The following is a 21950-nucleotide window of genomic DNA, read 5'->3' on the forward strand; positions in this document are numbered from 1 at the left end:
TACAGGGTTCTTTTAAAAAATTGCTTTCATTAGTTTTTAATCAAAGTATTCCAGGTAGGCAAATGCTGATTTCTGTCCAAAAATAAGCACCTTGGATTACATCTGTGTATAGTCTACACTTAAAAATATGATTGCTGTGTAAAGCTTCTATCCTATGAACATGTACCTATAATTATGTTCCATTAAACTCAGTGGGACTTACTTCTGTGTAAACACACATAAGATCAGGTTGCACAAAACACTTTGTGAAATCTGAGAACATCCACCAATTCAGTTCAGTGTAGCGTTGCTTTAGTACTTGGCCATATCAGTAAATCAGCATTCAAAAAGCTATCATAAAAAGTCACTTCCACATTTACAACCATTATGGGATGCTGTTTCTACAACAAACCATGTGCTGATGATGTTCATCATATGCTATAATTATAACAATTACAAGATTTACTCCTGAAAATTTGCTCTGATTTACAAAGCCATAGGAACATAGGAAGCTGCCCTATACTGAGTCAGACCATTGGTCCATCTAGCTCAGTATTGTCTGCACAGACTGGCAGCAGCTTCTCCAAGGTTGCAGCAGGCAGGAATCTCTCTCAGCCCTATTTTGGAGATGCCAGGGAGGGAACTTAGAACCTAGAGATGCTTTTCCCAGAGCAGCTTCATCCCCTAAGGGGAATTATCTTACAGTACTCAGATGTGGTCTCCCATTCATATGCAACCAGGGCAGACCCTGCTTAGCTAAGGAGACAAGTCAAGCTTGCTACCACAAGACCAGCTCTCTTCCCTTGACATGCATTCATGTTGGAGATCTGTAGTATCTATTATATATTTTTGAGAATTGTTTGTTTGTGTGAAATAGTCCTATTTCCCAGTGACCACACTTTGCATATGCAATTCTGCCACTGAAATTAGCTGAATGCACTACTGTTTACACCAGAATATGCTCAGGGGAAATTTCATTATTTTTTTTTTATTTTTAGAAGGAATTTTGAATAGAATCATCGTACTTAATTGTTATTGTTCAACAGATTTGAACACTCAATCAGATCAATAATTCCAAGGTGACATCATGCCAAAGAGAAGCAGATCTTTCTCAGATTCAAATTTACCATATATGATCACTAATCAATAAAATGAATAATGTTTGCAGTTGAAATCCTACGATTTTCAAACTATTAAACTTCCCTTTTGCAAACACATTAATAAAAAATTATATTACATATATTTAATTTGTCCAGTCAGCAATGGGCATCACCTGCTACATTAGCCTCTTCATACTGTATAGCAAGCTTTAAAAAAAAAAAAGACAACACAAAAAACTGGGGGAGAAGGTTTAAAAGATGTGTGCACACTCTTGCCTTAATTCCTTTCTAACTTCCTGGGTTTTTTCCTCTCATCATCTTTCCTGGCAAAGATCTGAGAGACTTAACTAATAGCTAATAATATACTTAGCATTAACATAGTGCTTCAGCATGTACAGAGTATTCGATTTAGGTTATCTCTGTACTCCTTAATGCAATTCTGCAAGGTAGTTTACTATTACTGTTATCTCCATATTGCCAAGGGTGAACTATGTGATTGACCTACAGTCTCTTAGAAGCAAAAATTTAATTTTTGGTTCACAGCCCACTTTCTGCTACCGTGTTACGCTAGCTCTCTTGTGGCTATTTTTTGTAACATTTGGGGAGTACTCTCTTAGAATGAATATTATACATTCTCTTAACCTACAATAGGTTTTAAGTGGAAGCTTTTGTAAGTTCTCTGCCACTTCATGACATGCAGGAGGTGTGCAAGTCATTCTGACCAAAGGCTGTTACTGCTAGTCTGTATTCTCAGCAAGGCTCACGGATCCCCAGTTCCCTCCTCTCTAAACCATACAGCACTCAAGCCAGCTGTAAAGATTGGAGGAGGAGAAGGCGACAAGCAGCTTTCTTAAATACACACACACTTTCCCACCCCCATCATCCCAGTATCTCAGCTGAGTGACAGCCTCTCAATGTTGCGTGCGAGTGAGTTCAGCTGGTGCTGTGTGGTCTGGGTGTGTGGTCTCCAGCTTGGCCGAGAGGCTGCTAACAGGGTGGATGAGAGAGAGCAACTCTGTTTACTTTAATTTATTTCGGATGCCGGAACTGTGCCCAGAGTTTCTCCTGAGCTTGATTCCACAGTTAGTGGCAGCAATCCCTCACAGCTGCAGCACAGTCTGAAATATGCACTGAACTCCTCTACCAAGTGCTTTTACAGCATCTGCTTCAAGTCCAGCCTGCTAATCCCCTGTGACTCAGAAATGTTAATGGCATTGCTGAGTGCTGTGATTATTTTGGTTTTACTATGTCAAGATATATGTATATACACATATAGCCTGGAAGATGTACTTTTTGTGGGTTATTTGAAGCAGGAATGTTAAGATATTGATTAAAAAAAAATAAGTCCAGGAATTATGAAATCTGTTATAGCATGTATTTTAAGATTTTTTAAAAAAAATAAAGTTGTGCTTTTAGGACAGTTAAAATCAGAATTTAGATTCCCTTACTATTTGAATCAATTTATGCAGGGGTTCCCAACCTTGGTTCCTCAGATGTTATTAGACTACAACTCACATCATCCCCTGCCAAAATGGCTCATCATTGTGGTTAGGAATGATGGAAGTTGTAGTCTAACAACATCCAAGGACCCAAGGTTGGGAACCCCTGATATCATGGAACAGAGGCTACAGAATACATCATTAAATTTTGCAATCTCAAATCTGTATTTTGATATTTTCCTATAATTTCTTCTTTGCCTTGCTTCTTCTTCTTATTATTATTATTTATTACACTTGTATACCGCCCCAAACTCATGTCTCTGGGTGGTTCACAATGATAAAACAGTTAAAAACACATAAAAACAATTAAAAACTAACAATTTAAAAATCAATCACAAAATTAACAACCTATACATTATCAAGAAGCTGAAAAAGCCTGAGTAAAAAGATGGGTTTTAAAATATTTTTTTAAATGGTCAGAGATGGGGAGGATCATATCTCAATAGGGAGTGCATTCCATAGTCCCATGGCAGCAACCGAGAAGGCCCGTCTCCGAGTGGCCACCAGACAAACTGGTGGCAACTGGAGACGAACCTCCACTTTTGAGTTGAAGTTGATGTGAAATATCAAGATTCTGATTATCATTTGATGTTCATTTTATACTGGTGGCTTCAAAAACCTGATATGAGGGTAATAGAGCATAAATATCAGAATAAGTTTTAACAAAAATTAGGATAACTGTCATTGCTAATATTTGACATGAATTACTGGATATGAAAATAGATAAATGAAACTTTAGTTATTTTTCTGCACTAAAATTACATCTTACTTTCTAAGTAAGTAACTTAGAAACTTACTTATAAGTTTCGTTATAAGTAACTTAAGAGATTTTTTTAAAAAACCAAATGAAATATTCATGACCAATACTTCTTTAAAATGACAAGTATCCTTTCATTTTTTAAATAAACATGCATGTATTCTTAATGTGACTTGGAATCCCTGTATTGTTTAGCTTATTCATTCCTAGTCTTCTCTGGCAGACTTGCAGGAATGAACTTTGTAGTACTGATGCAGTGATGAAGACTGCAATACTCATAGCAGTGTGGAAATCTGGCTCTAATAATCTACAGAGGGGTTAAGGATTTTTTTAATCCTTAACTCCTTTATCCTTTCAGATTTAAAAAAAAAATATTTTGGGTGAGAGAGTTCTCTTAATATTTTAAGTTAAGTTGGTTGTCTGAATTTAAATTGTTGTGAAGCTTATTAGTTGAGGTAGAGGTCATCTGATACCTCAAATCTAGCTTAAATCACACATTGGAAGAAGTGAGAACTTCATCTCTCCTATTGGGAGAATGCTTCATTTTGATGCAGTTATTCAAGAAACAAATTGCATAGAGGGTGAAAATTAAGAGTCATGCAAATATTTAAGTGGCATTCCTATGAGCAAGAAGGGGGAAGCCTCTTCTAAATGATACGTGGTAAGACTCATATGTGCATCCTCTAAAAACAAAATAAGTATATTATCCTTAGGAATATTTTTCTAATATGCAAATACAATCATTCATTCATTCGATTTCTATACCGCCCTTCCAAAAATGGCTTAGGGCGGTTTATACAGAGAAATAATAAACAAATAAGATGGAACCCTGTCCCCAAAGGGTTCACATTCTAAAAAGAAACATAAGCTAGACACCAGCAACAGTCACTGGAGGTACTGTGCTGGGGGTGGATAGGGCCAGTTACTCTCCCCCTGCTAAATAAAGAGACTCACCACATTAAAAGGTGCCTCTTTGCCAAGTTAGCAGGGATTCAATCAATCAACAAAAGCTCATAAAATTAATTAGGACTGTATTATGTGACACAGCCCAAATGAAAACATATATTTTTAGGCATTTATTACCAAAACTCTGCATTTATTTATTTTTTTAAATGCTTGCTATATTATTTTACCTGTTTTAGTGAGAATGGGCACTGGTCAAAACCCAGAAGCTATAATTTGTTGACTCTTAACTTCAGCCTCTTAATTAATCCCACAATTTACTAACCTGCTCCTGAACTGAACTGCAAACAAGAGTATTATGGAGCTTTACACATGATGACCATGCCATGTTACCAATACACACTATTGTCAGGGGAAGACGTGAAGTTTTCTTTACTCCAGAGCAAGGACCCTTTTACTCTGTAGCAAGCACTCTTACTCCAGAAGAAGATCCCTAGTTCCAAAGTTAGGAAAATTATGTATGTCGTCACTCGTTATACACTAGTTAAGGAGATATACATCAGGAGGAAAGAGGAGTGTCCATCGCCGAAACAGCTTTGCTTGTGGCTGTCTCTCGCCCGAGACCTATGAAACAGACCAGGGGCGTAGACTTCTCAATTTTATTTTATTTTTGGCGGGGGGAGGGGAGATGGGGCACATGGGAGGAGAGATCTTGTGGTAGCAAGTATGCATGAATTGTCCCCTTTGCTAAGCAGGGTCCACCCTGGTTTGCATTTGAATGGAAGACTACATGTAAGTACTGTAAGATATTCCCTTTAGGAGATGGGGTCGCTCTGGGCAGAGCATCTGCATGCATAGAGCACCACTAGTTTTTCTCCTTGTTATACTACTTCTAATCAAAGAATCATAGAGTGAAATGGCCCCGAGAGGCAGCTGTGCCTCCTGAGAACTTGCTGAGCTGCTACAAAAACAACACAGACTGATGAACTTGAGCATGAGAACTTGCTGATGCTACCTACCTGGCACCTGGGGGGTGGAGGGGCATTGCCTCCCTCAGGAAATCCGAGGGGGGTTTGAGCCCCACTGCCCGTACTTGAGAGCCTGGCGGGGGCATTATTGCTCCCTCCTGGAAACATCCCCAGCTTAAGACCTGTAAAACAGGACTTGTTCCCTTAGTTTTGTTTTTTAAAGAGCGCAAAAAGATATCATATATATTACCACAGAGCCCAGTACCCCAGTTTGTTCCCTTGGGTGAACTGCCTTTAAATGAATGCTCCCGATTCAGAGACTGCAGCCCCCTTTAGTGTGTTCCCTGATGAACTGTTTTCTAGTAGCAAAAAAAAAAAAAAATAGAGGGGAAAAAAAGAGGGGGGCGGTTGAGATGTCCCAGATTCACAAACCCCAGAACACCACTTTGTTCCGTCGAATGAACGGCAAGGAATCGCGCACCCCATATTCAGAAACCCCCACTTTATTCTTTTTGATGAACTGCTTTCTAGAGCCCATGCAAAGTCCAAAGAAGTCCCAGATTTCACAGACCCCCAGCTGGTTCCCCGATGAGCTGCTTTTTTGCAGCCAAAAATACATCCACAAAGCAACACTATCCGCTGCCAACTCCCCAATGGGACTCCCCATCCGCATAGTCCTCCGCCCTACCACATGAACCTCGTACCGGCAATGGACAGCAGCACTACGCACACGCGAGACATCCGGGCTCCGAGCCTCTTCTTCCCCCTCCCCCCGGCGTCATCACGGCCGCGAAGGAAGGAAGGGAGCGAGCAAGCAAGCAAGCGGAGGAACTGGGCTGTCGCTTGAGCGTGGGGGGAGAAGGAGGAGGAGGAGCAAGCAGCCGCCGCCAGCCGGGAAGAGCCAGGGTGAGTCCCCCCTCAATCCCCCTCCTCCAAGTCGCGTCACGGCAGCGCGGAAGGAGAGGGAAGAATCCTGCTGCTGCCGCCGCCGCCGCTGGGGTCGGAGGAGGAGAGCGAGCGGTAGTCCGGAAGACCTGGTGGGCGTGTGCGCTGGCAAGACAGGATACCACCCCTCACCCACGTACGATGTTTTCTCTCGCCTTGCCTTGCTCGTGGTTAAGGAAGAGACTGAACAGCACACATATATACATACATTTACAAGTCGAGATTAAAGATTAGCGAATGCGTACTAAATATATCATATACGAACCAGTCTATTGAATTAAGCAAACAAGCTTCATCCACAAGAAGCCATCGCGAGGGGTCTACCACAGTTCGGTTTGCATGCCTCTGCATATTAGAATGGTTATTTTGTTTATGTGTTTATTTATCTATCATATTATTATACGGCCTGATATATACATCTCTAGGCGGTGTACTATTTGTAGCGAGATAACCAACCAGAGTCAGAACTAGTGAAAAGATGAAAATGTGTCAGATCTGCAGGTGAATACTTGCTCTGCCTCTTCACACTCAAGCCATCCCTTAAATCAGGGCTGCACAACTCTTACTCCCAAGCTGCTTTTGGACTACAACTCTCATCATCCCTAGCCACAGTCACCAGTAGTCAAGGATTAAGGAAGTTGTAGTCCATCATCTGCAGGAGGGCTGGAGTTGTGCCAGCCTGCCTAGAACATTTGTTTGAGTATGGTGTTCTTGAAATCAGAAATGGAACATCCAGAGAGAATGACATGTTCCTCCATTGGTTTCTCTATGTTGTTATTTCAAATGTCTGGGTTGTGTCCTGACTGTCTGATGTGAATCATGGAAGGACATTGTTGGCAGATTAAGCAATGTGTCCTGATTGGATGATTGAGTTGATCTAATGGTTCCTTTCAGTTGTAACTGATAGTGAACCATTATGTTTCTTTATATATATTTTTTAGTAAAGCTGTAGCTATATTCCTTTAGTAAAGCTGTCCTAAAGTAGTTCCATTCATGTTGATGCTACTGTAGAAAATGTGGGTAAGACTCAAAAATATGCCACAGGTGTCACAGAAATGAGAGCATTCATGTTGAGACCACCCACATTGAGGTGGTGGTTCCTACACATGGCATTAACTGTGAGCCTGGCAGGGGTTCTGCACACTTCCATGGGTCTTGCATGGGGCCACCCACCATAAGTTAAAGGATCAGCAATTTCATGTTTGTGTTCTTTAAGAATTCTTGGCACTTGAGAACTAAATGCATTCTATTACTGCTATGATAAATTCACATTCTACAAACAGTTAACACTGACAAGTGAGCATGTTCAGTTTTCATTTTAATTGGGGATGTTTAAGTATCTCATGTGTGATATGTGTTTACTGGTACAGGCTGCGGAATATCTGAATTTTTGATCAAAGAAGAAGGCGATTATGTCTCATACACGAAAACCCCCTCTAGTGACAGGCATTTCTCCCAATGAAGGTATTGCATGGACAAAGGTCACAATTCGAGGAGAGAACTTGGGAATGGGTCCAACAGATCTTATAGGTAAGTCAAGAAAGCTATAGGAGTTTTGATATCCATAGTATATGTATCCAGCAGAGCTCACTTGAAAATAAGTTAGCTGTAGGCCAGATTGGATAATTCTGTGCTATGATGAAAATGCTTGAAAGTCGATACAATAAAGTCTCTCTCTCTCATGCAAAGTTGAAGAGATGGTACAGAACCTCTAGACTCTAGAGGCTAGAACAATATGTAACTTTATTTATTTGTTGAAAAGATTGACTATCCCACTTTTTAGGCTTGAAGGCTTCACAAGGCAACTTACAAAGTGGGAATGTCACAATGAAAATGCAGCTTAAAATGGATGATGATGAGTTATTTAAAAGTGTGTGTGCGCACACAGCTTAAAAAAAATAGCAAAATAAAATAGAAGATGGTTTCCTGTCCCCAAAGAGCATACCAGTTTTTGGTTGGGAGTTTTTTTGTTTTGTTTTTGTTTTGTTTTTTGTTTAAAAGCAACAAAAGCAACACCAGCAGCAATCATTGGAGAGACTCTATTCTGGACTGAATAGGGACTGATGCTTTCTCCTTGCAAAATATGAGTCACCACATTAAAAGTTCTGCAGTGTTTGAGAATCATGGCAATAACCTATCTCTTCATTTTGCTGGGTTCCTATTTATTAAGGTCATCAGGCCATAGCTCAGTGGTAGAGCATATATTTTACATGCAGAAGGTCCCAGTTCAATCCCTGGTGTCTTCAGGCAGGACTGGGAAAGACGACTGCCTGAAATACTGAAGAGCCACTGCTAGTCAATGTAGATGATACAGAGCCAAATGGACCAATAGTCTGACGCGGTATAAGGCAGCTTCCTACGTTCATATGTCTTGTACAAGTTTGTATCGCAACTGTAACCTCTTTTTTATCCAGTGGTTAAAGTGCAGTACTTCAATATTAAATACCAGAGTTTATGTACATAGGTTACCACCCTAAAATTTCTTTACAACTGCCTTTCTAAGCTGAATCCATAACACTTGAGTCACGTTTATGGACTAAAAGCAGGTATTCTGTGAGACAATGTAATAAAGAATACTCATCATCAAGCAATTTATGTTGCCTCTGCTTTATCTGGTGTTCTTTTAATCCAGGTTTGACAATCTGTGGACACAACTGTCTTCTCACTGCTGAATGGATGTCTGCCAGCAAAATTGTGTGTCGAGTAGGTCAAGCCAAGAATGACAAAGGGGACATTATTGTCACAACAAAGTCTGGAGGCAAAGGAACTTCAACTGTTTCTTTCAAACTCCTGAAACCTGAAAAAATAGGTATGTGTGCTTCATTCATTTATATCTGTGCTTGTAAACATTTCTCCTAAATAATTAAAAATGCTAATTAAAAATTCTTCATAGGGTTGGGGTGTATGACTTATTGAAATGTATAGGATCAAACCCTATGAATATCTGAAACCATATTTATGCTGAGTCAGACCATTAGACTGTCTAGCCCAGTACCATTTACTTGAACTGGCAGTAATGCTCCAGGTTGTCTCACATCTTTAGGACAATAGGAACATAGGAAACTGCCATATACTGAGTCAGACCATTGGTCTATCTAGCTCAGTGTTGTCTTCACAGACTGACAGCGGCTTCTCCAAGGTTGCAGGCAGGAATCTCTCTCGGCCCTATCTTGGAGAAGCCAGGGAGGGAACTAGAAATCTTCTGCTCTTCCCAGAGTGGCTTCATCCCCTGATGGGAATATCTTGCAGTGCTCACACATCAAGTCTCCCATTCAGATGCAACCAGGGCAGACCCTGCTTAGCTATGGGGACAAGTCATGCTTGCTACCACAAGACCAGCTCTCCTCTCCAAAAATCTTGTCCTATCTTGGAGAAGCCAGGGAGGAAACTTGGAACCTTCTGCTCTTCCCAGAGCGGCTCTATCCCCTGAGGGGAATATCTTACAGTGCTCACACTTCTAGTCTCCCTTTCCCAGCCCTACTGCTTGAAGTCCTCTAAATGGAGATGTCAGGGATCTCATATTTGTGCAAATACATTCTGGCATTAAGCTATGAACCCTCCTTGAAAATTCTCTTAAATTCAGTTACACCAGCTCTGCTTGGTGATTGTTCAAGTTTAAATTAAAGCCATTCTTGATCTTGCACCCCAATCCAATCTTGAAATTGCAGCCCAATCTTGCACCCCAATCCTTTCTCTGGCAGCAGATTCTATTGAGTTCAAGATAATTATGCTTTGATCATACAATGTATTTTAGTACTGGTGTTTTATAGCATCTTTGAGCTTCTGTTACACTATTTGTGCACATTTGTGAATGTGTTTGTGAATGTTCGTCAAGGCAGAAAATGGTGTGTACATCTTTGAGTGTACGTTTTTGCCATTGGGAGGTTTTACAGATGTAAGAAAACAAAAAGCAGTTTTAATGTCATATGAAAAGAGCCAGTGATGTTAGTTTCATGTGTGGAAAAGCGTTTAGTCCAAATAAATTTGATAACCGTACTGCTCTGCTACTATTTGGGAGGTCTAGTTACACCAGCAGATGAAAATAGAAGCAGTGTGGGGGTTGGCTTCCAGGTTCGTTTTGAACTGCTTTTTCCAAACTATTATCTAGGCATGCATTTTATACTTATTGGACTTCTCCAGCTTAATTCAGCAGAGCAGAACTTCATGAGGCTGGACAGGGCTTATTGTTACAAGGATATGTATTCTGTTTTCTCTAGGTATCTTGGATCAGTCTGCTGTCTGGGTTGATGAAATAAACTATTATGACATGCGCACTGACAGGAACAAAGGGATGCCCCCTTTGTCTCTCCGACCGGCTAATCCTCTTGGTATTGAGATAGACAAGTGAGTACCAAGTAGTGTTTATCCATGGTCTTAGAGGTTTTCTATATGAATTCCAGAGGTTTCATATTTTGAAGTGTGAGTGAAATAGCTATGGGTAATTGATTTGGGCATGGAAAGCTTGTAAGGAAAAATAAGGTTCGCTTCACACATTTTGAAGATGCTAAAATCATGAATGTAATTTTTATTTTCATGATTTTCAGGATCTGATCCCGGTTTGAAGTCCTGCTGGGTAAATTACTGGGGATGTGGGAAAGAAGCTTCTAATTGCACATGATAGAGGGGAAAGCACATCAGCCAATTGCACATGAGGAGTGAGAGCACATGAGGCTCACTATGGCACATGCTCCTAATACAAAACCATAGTTTAGTGTTATGTCTGAATCAGGCCTCAGTGTCAGATCATGCTTTGCCCTCCATAATTTGTGCAGAGAGAAGGACTTATAAAGCACTTATAGCCCAAGTTCCAGAAAGTGTACATGATTGTAGCTTTAGCATGCCGAAGTACTAAGTAATTAAGCAGATCTTTTGTCCAGTTCTTCAGTAAATTTTGTTTGTGCATATTGCATTATGGTTGGTTATCATAATTTATGTTAAGTTTATTGCCCAGATGACCAGTTAAAAGTGTTCCTACTATATGGCATTTTAACACTAAGAGAAGGATGAAAGGAGGAGATGGCATATGACGTGAGGTTAACTGTTCAGAGCCCTGGCTGGTTTGTTTTGAGTATCATGTGAGTGTGTTTAGCTAGGGGTCTGTAGCTGCAGTGGTAAAGTAAAAATATATTTTGCATCTATCATGAATTCCATTTTCTGTTGGAATATTAGTAATGGCATTCTAACTACAAATCCTATTATTTTCTTCACAAATACTGTAGACTTTTTGCAGTGGTTCCAGTGGTGTGTGGTTTTCTGAAGATTTTCTTTCATAGCTAGGAAGTGCTTGGGATGGGGTGTGCATCATTGCAGTGCTACAAATCACTGTGTAATGCTGGCATTTGCAAATACTTAGGATTGGAGCACCAGGTCATCATTACGATTTAAGCACCGTCATTTGATGGGTATATCTGAACAATGGCTGACATCAATAGAGCTTCTGTCAAGTAATTTAGTTGGGATGTCAGCCACAGATCTTAACTATTGTATTTTTTTTTTTGTAAAATAGCATAGCAATTATCCATGGATAATGGTATGGCTGCCTTAATAAAGGCATAGGGTGCTTCTTTCACTGCATGGTGAGACAAAATTATCTTCAAATGTACCCTGTTCTATTCCAATGATTGCATAGCTGGATTCCAAAATAGTGCACTGACTTTCTTTCATATACAGGAAGGCTAAACATTTCTGCAAAGTAATTGATATATTGATATATTGTATTAAATCATTTAATTCATAAGTGACAACCTCAGTGATGTGCTGATGAAGGATGCTCTAATGCTGTTCAGCCTTGATCATGGCTTATATCAACACTTTGCAAACACAGGGACATTTTTTTTTAAATTGAGTGTCAGTCTACACACATGTGTTGTTCTAATAGCCAGACTTGCAGAAATTATGGCCCACCAGTCATGCGTATAGCAAGTCATATGCTTGACTCATCCTATTTGTCTGTGGTCCCAGGCCAGCATAAAAAAAGAAGTGGGAGTTGTCAAGCCATTGGTGGGGCCCCCATTGACTGATTCACTGAGTTTGACTTGGAGTAGACCTGCAACAGCCCATGCTGGTGTTGTCCAATAACATAGGATGGACAGAGAAGGGCATAATTAAGTTAAAATGAGGAATTATGCTCTCTTACAATTGGTCTGCTGACGGTAGTGATGTGAAAGTTGTCCTGGTGCTTGTGATATTTGAAATTGGAATAGGAGAGCAAATAAATAGTTTATTCCTACAATGAAGAACTGCTCTACATCACCAGGAAAGTGAATGGTATAATAAACAGACCTTTCCTTTTTGTTCATATTCTGGAATCTACTAACTTCTCTATGTTTAAAATTAGTTTTTCAGGAAGGATTAAGGTTGTAGAATTAAGATCCTCAAAGGGCATTTAAGTTTGTTTCAGGGCAGGGTGAGGTGCAAATACATTGGTCTGTAACAAAAGCATTGTAGAGAAAATCAGCTGTGTAGTGAGGATTTGAGGTGAGGGACTGAGAAAATATAAAGCCAGGTAAGGAGGTAGACAGGAATTGGTAGAATTTATTTATTCCCAGTAATATCTGAAAAAGATTTTGCTTATCTGAGAATAGTTTTTAATATGGCCTCTCAAAATAACAGATAAAACAAAATACATGTTTTTTTCGAAAATATAGTAAGAATCACAAATAGGACCAGCAAGCCCCTGGCATATTGATTAAGTTACTGTTGCAAAACCTATTTTATCATGGCCTGTAGGAAGTCAAACTTTTGTTTTATTTGTGTTGCAGTGCTGCTCAACTTCGGCCCTCCTGCAGATGTTGGCCTACAGTTCCCACAATCCCTGGCTATTGGCCACTGTGGCTGGGGATTATGGGAGTAGTTGTTAGAAAACAGCTGGGGGGCCTAAATTGAGCAGGCCTGGAAAGAGATTTCATGTCTGTTTAGTATATGTTGATAAAGATGTGATATATGCATTGAACTACTTAATGTAGGTCTTAATGTGGAAAATTGCTTTCCAGTTGATTTTTTTTAAAACAGATATGGATATTTGGTATCCATAAATATATTCAGTGATCCCTTATTGTAAGGGAAAGCCTTTGAGATCCAAGAGTCTACAGTAATATAAATGGCTGCTTAATTACTCACAGGTCACTCCTGCATTTCGTTTGCCATATTAAACCATTGTGTTGGGTGTGTGTATGTTCTCCCTGCAAACCTGCTCCCAATCTGCTAGGCTCTGCTGCCAGCCTGGGATCATATCCTAAACTAGGGCTGCACAGCTTCGGACCTCCTGCAGATGTTGGACCAACTCCCATCATCCTTGACTATTGGCCATCGTGGCTGAGGCATAATGGGAATTATAATCTAACAGCTGTAGGGCCAGAGTTGTACAGCTCTGTCCTAGATCCACTGAAATGAATGAATGGAAGTTGGGCTCCAACAATAATTAGTGGATTGGGGAAATACTGGGGAAAGTTGAAGGAAAGAGAAGAAGAAGACGACCCACAGCAAGGTGGATGGACTCGATTATGACAACAATGAATGCACCACTGAGAGACCTTAAAGGCCAAGTAGAAGACAGATAATCCTGGAGAGAATCTATCTATGTGGTCGCTAAGAGTAAACACTGACTTGACGGCACTTATCAATCAATCAACTGCAACACATGATCAGCAGGCTTATGTGATTTGTCTGTTGAGCTTTACCACTTCAGACCATAGCTAGATAATCAAAAGTGTGGATACGCACTCTCTCATTCATATATATATATATATATATATATATATATATATATATATATATATATGAGAGAGAGTGCGTATCCAAACTTTTGATTATCTAGCTATGGTCTGAAGTGGTAAAGCTCAACAGACAAATCACATAAGACAAATCACATAATATATATTCTCATATATCTCTATCTATCTATCTATCTATCTATCTATCTATCTATCTATAACTTCTAAATCCAGTAGCATGTCAGAAAAGCGTCATGCTTTTATATATTTTTATTTGGGAGGCAGGGAAGAATGTTTTGGTGTGTGTTTGGGAATTGCAAAAGCTGCACAGCATATAGAGAGGTGTGTGTGTTTTGAGAGAGAGTAAAAATGTACAGATGTTTATACACATGTTTGCAGAAGAACTTGCATGAAAGCAGAGGATAATGAAAGATAAACCTGAAGCAGACAGTTTTACAGACAGTGGGTTGGATCCCACCTTACTGCTGCTCTGTTGGAAATTGCTTCAGGGAATGGTGAGAGAATTGTGCTCACAGAAGGGGTCCTTGCATAAACACAACGTTCCTTCTGTTCATGGAAGAAGCTTCAGCGAGTGCAGTGATAAGTTGAGATCCATCTGCTTAGCTTTACTATAGACACTTTACTTCATAATCGTACCTGGCTGGGGAAGCGTGGCAGGCTTCCAGAAACACAAGCATAACAAAAGGAACAAACCTATACTTTTTTTTAAAAAAAAACTACATTAATGGTAGTATATTGCCACAATGCTGCTATAGCAACTTTTAAAAAAATAACACAAGAACCCTCTTAAACTGTATGCAACATTCCGGCTAAATATAGTAGATAGTAGTTATATGTAGTGCATTCAGATGCAAACATGTATGGTTGATTTTCATAATTTTACAGAGATAGATACTGTAGGTTGCTGAATATATTACAGCAGGAAAGTAATTCTTCCATGGTCACATAGTTTTGAGAACCAAAAAAGAAAAGATGGGTGATCTTTTGCTGAATTTTACCCTTTTGATTTCTCCCAAGAACAGACTAGCAAGCTATGATGTAATGAACAGTATTTATATATTTTTAAATAAATGTGAAACATCTGTTTCAAAGTTGGAGACAGCTTTTTTTGTTGCTGCTGTTGTCATCTAAGTGTTTCAATGCCAATTTATATTGACTGTTGCTTGAACTCAAAACTGCACAGATGCACCTTCTTGCCCAGACATGCATGTGAGTGCTTGCTACCACAAGATCAGGAGGAGAGCTGGTCCTGTGGTAGCAAGCATGACTTGTCCCCATTGCTTATCAGGGCCCACCCTGGTTGCATATAAATGAGAGACTACATGTGTGAGCACTGTAATATATTCCACTTCGGGGATGGGGTCACACTGGGAAGAGCACCTGCACGCTTACATGCAAAAGGTTCCAAGTTCCCTCCTGACATCTTCAAGACAGGGCTGAGAGAGATTCCTGCCTGCAGCTTTGGAGAAGCTGCTGACAGTCTGTGCAGACAATACTGAGCTTGATAGACCAATGTCTGACTTGGGCTATGGCAGTTCCTATGTCATCTTTCTGTTTCCTTCATTCACCTCCTGTTTCCCAGGAACAGCAGCCCAGCAGGCAGACAAGAAAGCAAAGGTGGTGTTGTCCGCGTAGTGGGCTCCACTCAAAATACCCCTTGGGCACAACAGTGATAAAGAGGCAAATAAGTACTGTGAGAAGGAAGAGCTCCACTGAAAGCGTGGACAAGATGGAGCTGATTTGTCCAATGAGCCTGAGTTTGTGATTACTATCTAAGAAATCCCATTTCAACAGTTTTGAGTCTTACTTACTTTATTTACGGTCAGTGACCAAAAGAGAAATGTACAGTCATTAATAACTCAAAATCACATAAAATCCTTAAAATAAGAGTGTGTGAGTGTGTGTGTGTATACATATACACCTAAAAATCGCAGGGTTTTTTTAAAAAAAGAATACCCTCATGAGTTTGAGACTCTTATTTTAAAAGCCACATAACAGTACAGTTTTGAGTCATTAGGCAGCATTCATACTAAGTTAAGTCACGACTGAGTCCCATTGAAAGTAATGAGGCTTAAGTTAGTCATGACTAACTTGTGATTTCAGTGGTGCTTAGTCATGACAAGCTAGTCCAGATGTTTCCCATTATTTACATATACGTGTCTACTCAAGGCATTAATCTTTTGTCTTTCTGGCAGTCTGAGTATCCATGGATTGCTGTGTAGATGATGTTGGGGAAAGAAGTGCATACGTTGCTGGAACTGCCTTGAAAGTTTCTACTGAAGCCGAGCCCTCAGCTGAACAATGGTTCACCTATTCCTTGGGGTGATCTGCTACAGTAAAAGCTTTAAGTTTTTAAACTTAATGGGCCCCACCGCTCATTGAGATAATCAGGAGAGGTCCATCTGCAGTTGCTACCAGCTCATCTGGTGGCTACTCAGGGATGGCCCTTCTCTGTTACTGCCCCAAGACTTTGGAATGCGCTCCCTACTGAAATAAGAGCCTCCCCATCTCTGATGGCTTTTAAAAAGTCTTTGAAGACACATCTGTTCACCCAGGCTTTTAATTAATATTGTTTTAATAGTCTTAATGCTGTTTTAAAATTTTAAATTGTTGTAATGTTTTAAACTTTTTGTTTTAACTAATGTTTTACTTTTTCTGTTTTTATTTTGTTGTAAACCGCCCAGAGACACAAGTTTTGGGCGATATAAAAATATGATAAATTAATAAACATCTATCCAGCTGTACATGTGCTCTGGTACAGCCCACACATCTCTAGTATTGTAGTCAACAAGTCCTGTGGCACCACAAAGACAAACTAACTGCTGTGTCTGGGAAGAGCTGCATGGCAGGAGCATTACTGAGATTGGTAAGAGAGGAAGGCAACTCGATCAAGCCCGCTCCGAGTCTGACTGCCATCAACCCAGGTGTATCTGACAAGACTTTGGTCCACCCCCCTTATCACCATGCTACACTTTCACTAAATGTGTATACATGCACACACAATAATCACACAGATTATCCCAGTTTAGCCTTGCTTGCACCTACTTCCCCTTCTTCTGTTGTCCCCCCTTGAATCAGTTTCAGGTTGTAAGCCCAATGAAACAGAATTGTTTTCTCATTACCTGTAATGTGTCAGGTATGCAAGTGGTGCTGGAGAAATAATGTTTTAAGTTTATAAAAGTATGCATAAATTTCTATAAAGAGCCTACTTCAGAGGAATCAAGTGAATCAGATGTCAAACAGGAGGAAATGGGATCTTGTCTACAAAAGCTGAGACATTGAGCTAGTTCACCTTTAAGGTGCCTCAGAACTCTGTCTCTGCTGCATCTGCTCTGCTGATAAAACTGAATTGCCTATAACTTTTCAAACCTTTCTTTCTCTAGCCATGAACAAATCTTAAAATATGGTAGTAATGATCTCTCATCCAATGTGCTTCTTGGGGCTAGAAAGTTTCTGAGGTACTGTGTGCTTTGTGCCCAGTTACTGTATGATTACTGGGAATTTTTTGAAAGTCAATATGAAATTGAAATACTCCTAGTAATGCTGTGTATCATAGTACTTTTAAACATGTTTTCTGTCTTGAAGCTCTAACTTGCTGATCATACAGTGCCACCTAATGGAATATGTGAATCCTCTTTTATGGTGACAAAGAAAACTATTTCATCAGAGGCAATCCCTTTTTGGTTTATATGTAAATACAAGGGGGCTGTCATTCTTATACAGCTTGCTTGACTAGCAGCAGATTTCAGTTATGTATTTTCAAATTTCAGCCTTGGAAGGCAAGCTGTCATAATATCACAGAAGTCTACATAGCTGTCTAGGCATGATGATATCAACATATTGAGGCACAATCTGCCCAAAGTTAAGCACTTTTAAGACTATTTAAGTGGGAGTGATTGAAGTCTGTGCTTGACTCTCCATTAAAATTAGTAAGACTTTGAAATACTAAACTTTGACCAGATTGTGCCCAGTATTTGTTCACTGTAGCTCTTTGTCATCAGCTTTGGCTATTGTCAGTTGTGTTGTCTCCTGCTGTGCCATTTGGATACATTCAGTAGTGATGAAGTGATGTTCTACCATATCAGTGTGGTGCTTAGACTGTGTCCAGTTTTGCCATTAGCTACCCTTTGGATTGTTGCCAGAGAGCATCCTTGTCCTCTGTCCTACCACTGGAGAAAGTCCTTGTTAACACCTTTTGGGTTGTCCTGTTTAGTCTACTCCCCCGTCCTTTCTGCTGGTCTCTTGCATGCATGAGTAACAGAATACAGCTGGTACAAACTTGTGCTCCAAGGAGTCTGGCTGATACCAGACAGGGGGAATGTGCATGGTAACTTGGTTTGTTTATGGTGGTTGCCATTCAGTCTTTATTTGCTTAAAATGTTTCTTCTTGACCTATAAAATCCTCTGGAATCCAGTTCATGTTACTCTTTATGCTGACAGTATCCAGTAGAACTGCCTAGTGTGAGTTCTCAAATAGATCTTGCATAGTCACGTACACTGAATTTACTACCTTTTGGGTTGTTGAAAATGATTTATATGTTATATTTATGAACTACAAATTTACATTTACTTTTCTTTATAAATGAAGCAAGTAAACCCATCAGATTCGGCCTATATAATTAAATCCTACAGCTGAGATCACTGATGCAGTCCTTCCAGAGTATTTGCACAAACTGAGCTTTCATCTTATCTTAATATCCAAGTTAGGGTTATACTGACGACATTAACTCATCCACACAGAAACTGAGGCGCTTCACACGATTGGTGTGAAGTGCCATTAGGGTTAGTGCTGGGAGAATGGGCTTAGCCCACTCTCCCCACACACGGGCAGGGAGCCGGATCAGCCGCCCACATGATTGCTGGCTCTGTCATGGAGCTGGCAAAAGTGGTGGGGATTGGGGTCCAGATGGCCCCCAGAAGTTCCAGGATGCCCCGTGTGAGTGCGCGGGGCATTCTGGAGAGACCCCCAGGGGTGGGAGGCTTGTTTTCGCCTCCTGGCGGGGGTATCCTTGTGTGGAGCTGTGCAGCACACGATCAACCAGATGGGCTTAGTGGAGTGGTTGGTTCGCTAACCTTGTTTAAGGGGAGGGGTACTTTTGGTAGTTTGCTGCCGGGAACCGCACGTCTCCCGTGGCAGCAGACAACCAGGAGAAATCGGGCTAGGCTCCCTTAGTCCGATTTCTCCTGGTTGTGAGAATAGCTTCACTGTGTTCTACTTGTGCTTGAGAGCTGTGTGCACTCCCATTTTTCAGTTGTGTGGAAGCAAGGGAGGAGGAAAACCTTGTTAGCTTGTTCTCCTCCCTTGCTTCCACACAGTCCCTTCAGCCCAGGTTTTCCTCCTCCCTTGCTTCCACACAACTGAAAAGTGGGAGTATACACTACTCCCAAACCCGGATAGAACACAGTTTTTGATTGTGTGAGAATGACTTCCATGTATAGGTTCCAGTTTAGACTATTTGGTAGGATTCAAACTTTGGTCCGTGATTAGTGATGGGAGAGTATCTTGGAACTTGATTTGGAAGAGACTCCTAACATGATTTAATTTGGGCTCAGTTTGGATTGGTCCTAAATTATCTAATTTTAAGGTTGGACCCATTTCAGGTTCCAGGGATCAACACACACCTGATGATATAATAAGGATTACACTTAGGCCTGGAGATCTCAGAATCCATACAAACCCCTGCATTTGCCCTTCTCTTAGCTTCAAAACTTGTCTGAAAGCAGCATGTGGTAGGTTGCTGCTGTAGCCTTTAAGCCATGGAATGCAGCAGGGGAACAGTGTCCTGGATACCAGGATTCTGTGGAAATATAGTTTCCCAAGACATTTGGGTTCTTAAGGACCCAGAAGCCCTGCAAAGCGTCATTTTCCAGGGTCTTGGCACCTACAGTGCAGGTGTAGGGCTTCATGAAGGTTGCCAAGTAAACTTCAAGAACAGGGAGGAAGAAGCAGCAGTCAGTAGAGCTGGTTGAGTCTGGGACTGAGTTCGAACTAGAGATGAGTTTGGGCCTGGTTAATAATTAGTTCAGAAGTTCATCACATCAAAGTGAACACATCAACATCACTCGTTTCAGTAAATGTATTCTGATACTATTGTTGGTTTCATCCTCTATCTCTGACGCCGCCCATTCACTTTACTTATTGTTGTCATTGATGATGATTTATAAAGTGCCTCAAATGCTAGGCATGTACCAGAATTCTGTGACCATGAACTTACTGTGCCTGTGTTTACAATCTAAGATGCCGAGATCATTAGGAAAAAGAAAGGAACACAACAGGATGTGGAAGAACGGGCAGAGATAATAGGTTAATGGTTTGGGGAAAGGGAGACATTTTCAGATGCTGTTTAAACACTCCCAAAAATGGAGAGGTATGGATTTCAGGAACAGTGAAATCCAGAGAAAAGGGACAGCAAGAAAAAAATGTTTCAATAAGAGTATCAAGACAGTGCAGATACAAGAAGGCAAATGAAAAGAGAGAAGATAATAAGGAGCCAAAGAGTGGCTCCTAATTTAGGAGGAATTTAAAAATAAAAAGAAGAAACTGGGCCATATGGGTGCAATGTTTTTTCAGTAGAGGGAGAGGAGAGAAAATGACTTTTTCTAGTACTTCAAAATTGGGAGAAGCAGGTTGTTCAGTTTAAATAAGATAGGAAAGAGTCTGAGGAATCTAGTGTTCTGTACTTGAATATCCAGAATAAGAGAGAAGGAAGGATGTACAGATGCAGAAGGAAAATGATTTCCTTCTTAGTGCCAGAAACTTAATTTATTTAGATCGGCAGCCTAGTTCTAAATAAATTAAGCTTCATGTACTAAGAAAGTTTTCAGGTTTTTTAAAAAAGTAAATGTTGAATGAACAATGGTTTCAGAGTGAAGATGCCAAATCCTGTAATAATTTTTTTGGTTCTTTTATTTGGCAAGTAAGAAATTATTTTAAAAACTGAGTAAAGGTTTGAGTGGAATGATAGCAAAAACCTGATTGAAAGGGATTTAATAGTGAATTAATAGAAAATTGCAACATGAGACAAGGCACTCAAGAATTCTCTGAGTGAAGGGTAGAAGAGAAATGGATGATTATATTAGAAAAGCAAAGAGGATCGACTGTAGGCTTCCTCAGCATAAGAGAAACAAAAGCAGTCATAGCTAGAAGGATTGATAACCAAAGAGAGTGAAAGATTAAAATATGTAACAGAAGAGGAAGTATAGTAGGAGCAAAAGATTCTGATAAAGAATGGAAGAGAATCAAGCTGCAGGTTTAGAAGAAGAGAAACCAGATGTTAATGAGACTGCTCTGGGGTGTTGACAAACCACCCCTAGCTAACTTTTGGGCTAGTGTGAGGAATCAGCAAATCTAGAGTGAACAGCTCATTGTTCAAAGCTTTGGTCTTGGAAATGACTGACAGAAAGTTTGTCAAATACAATCAGATTTATTTAGGGTTTTAGGGATACAGAAAGGAAATCTTGATAAGCAACAAAATATTAACAAAATGAATAAGACTAATAAAGCCAATAATACTAAATTGGGGCTCACAAAGAGGTGTTTTAGCTTGAAATCCTACTTAAAATCCACTCAAGGCTGACCTGAGAGACAGACTTAGAGAAAAGCTTTAGACTTTAAAGAGAGCAGGAAGGGAGCAAAAGAGTTTGGAGCAGAGATTTGTTAGGATACCTGGATCCTTTCCAATGGCATGTCAGACACATGTTGCTCAGCCCATGCTGAGGGTCTTCCTTCCCCAGGAACAAGCAGGGAAACATAGTACCAGAGTGGGGACCCATGTGCCACTTGCGGGTTAGAAAGCACTGGTAGACATTACTCAGTAGTAGTACTAAAGGTAAAGTGTCTTGTCAAGTTGATTTTGACTCCTGGCACCCACAGAGCCCTGTGGTTGTCTTTGGTAGAATACAGGAGGGGTTTACCATTGCCTCCTCCCATGCATTATGAGATAATGCCTTTCAGCATCTACCTATATTGCTGCTGCCCACTATAGTACCAGCGGGGATTTGAACCGGCAAACTTCTACTTGTTAGTCAAGCATTTAAAGCAGTATATAAATTGAACAATAAATGAA

At 40.2% G+C, this 21950-nt stretch overlaps 1 protein-coding gene across 7 annotated transcripts in view; it reads left to right on the forward strand.

Annotated features, from left to right (window-relative positions):
- The window catches only part of EXOC2 (exocyst complex component 2), a 298803-nt gene that overhangs the window by 157381 nt on the left and 119472 nt on the right, over positions 1-21950 (forward strand). For 4 of the 7 annotated variants that reach the window (XM_053243824.1, XM_053243825.1, XM_053243828.1 and 1 more), the window contains 3 exons: positions 7522-7681; positions 8784-8960; positions 10369-10495. In XM_053243824.1, the coding sequence (XP_053099799.1) occupies positions 7564-7681; positions 8784-8960; positions 10369-10495 (422 nt within the window). In that variant the 5' untranslated portion in view covers positions 7522-7563. Of the gene's footprint in view, positions 1-5957; positions 6113-6155; positions 6288-7521; positions 7682-8783; positions 8961-10368; positions 10496-21950 lie in introns of those variants that run through there. The other 3 variants (XM_053243822.1, XM_053243829.1, XM_053243823.1) reach the window with 2 other exon arrangements.

This window comes from Hemicordylus capensis, chromosome 4 (genome assembly GCF_027244095.1).
Source record: "Hemicordylus capensis ecotype Gifberg chromosome 4, rHemCap1.1.pri, whole genome shotgun sequence".
NCBI classification, from domain to species: Eukaryota; Metazoa; Chordata; class Lepidosauria; order Squamata; family Cordylidae; genus Hemicordylus; species Hemicordylus capensis.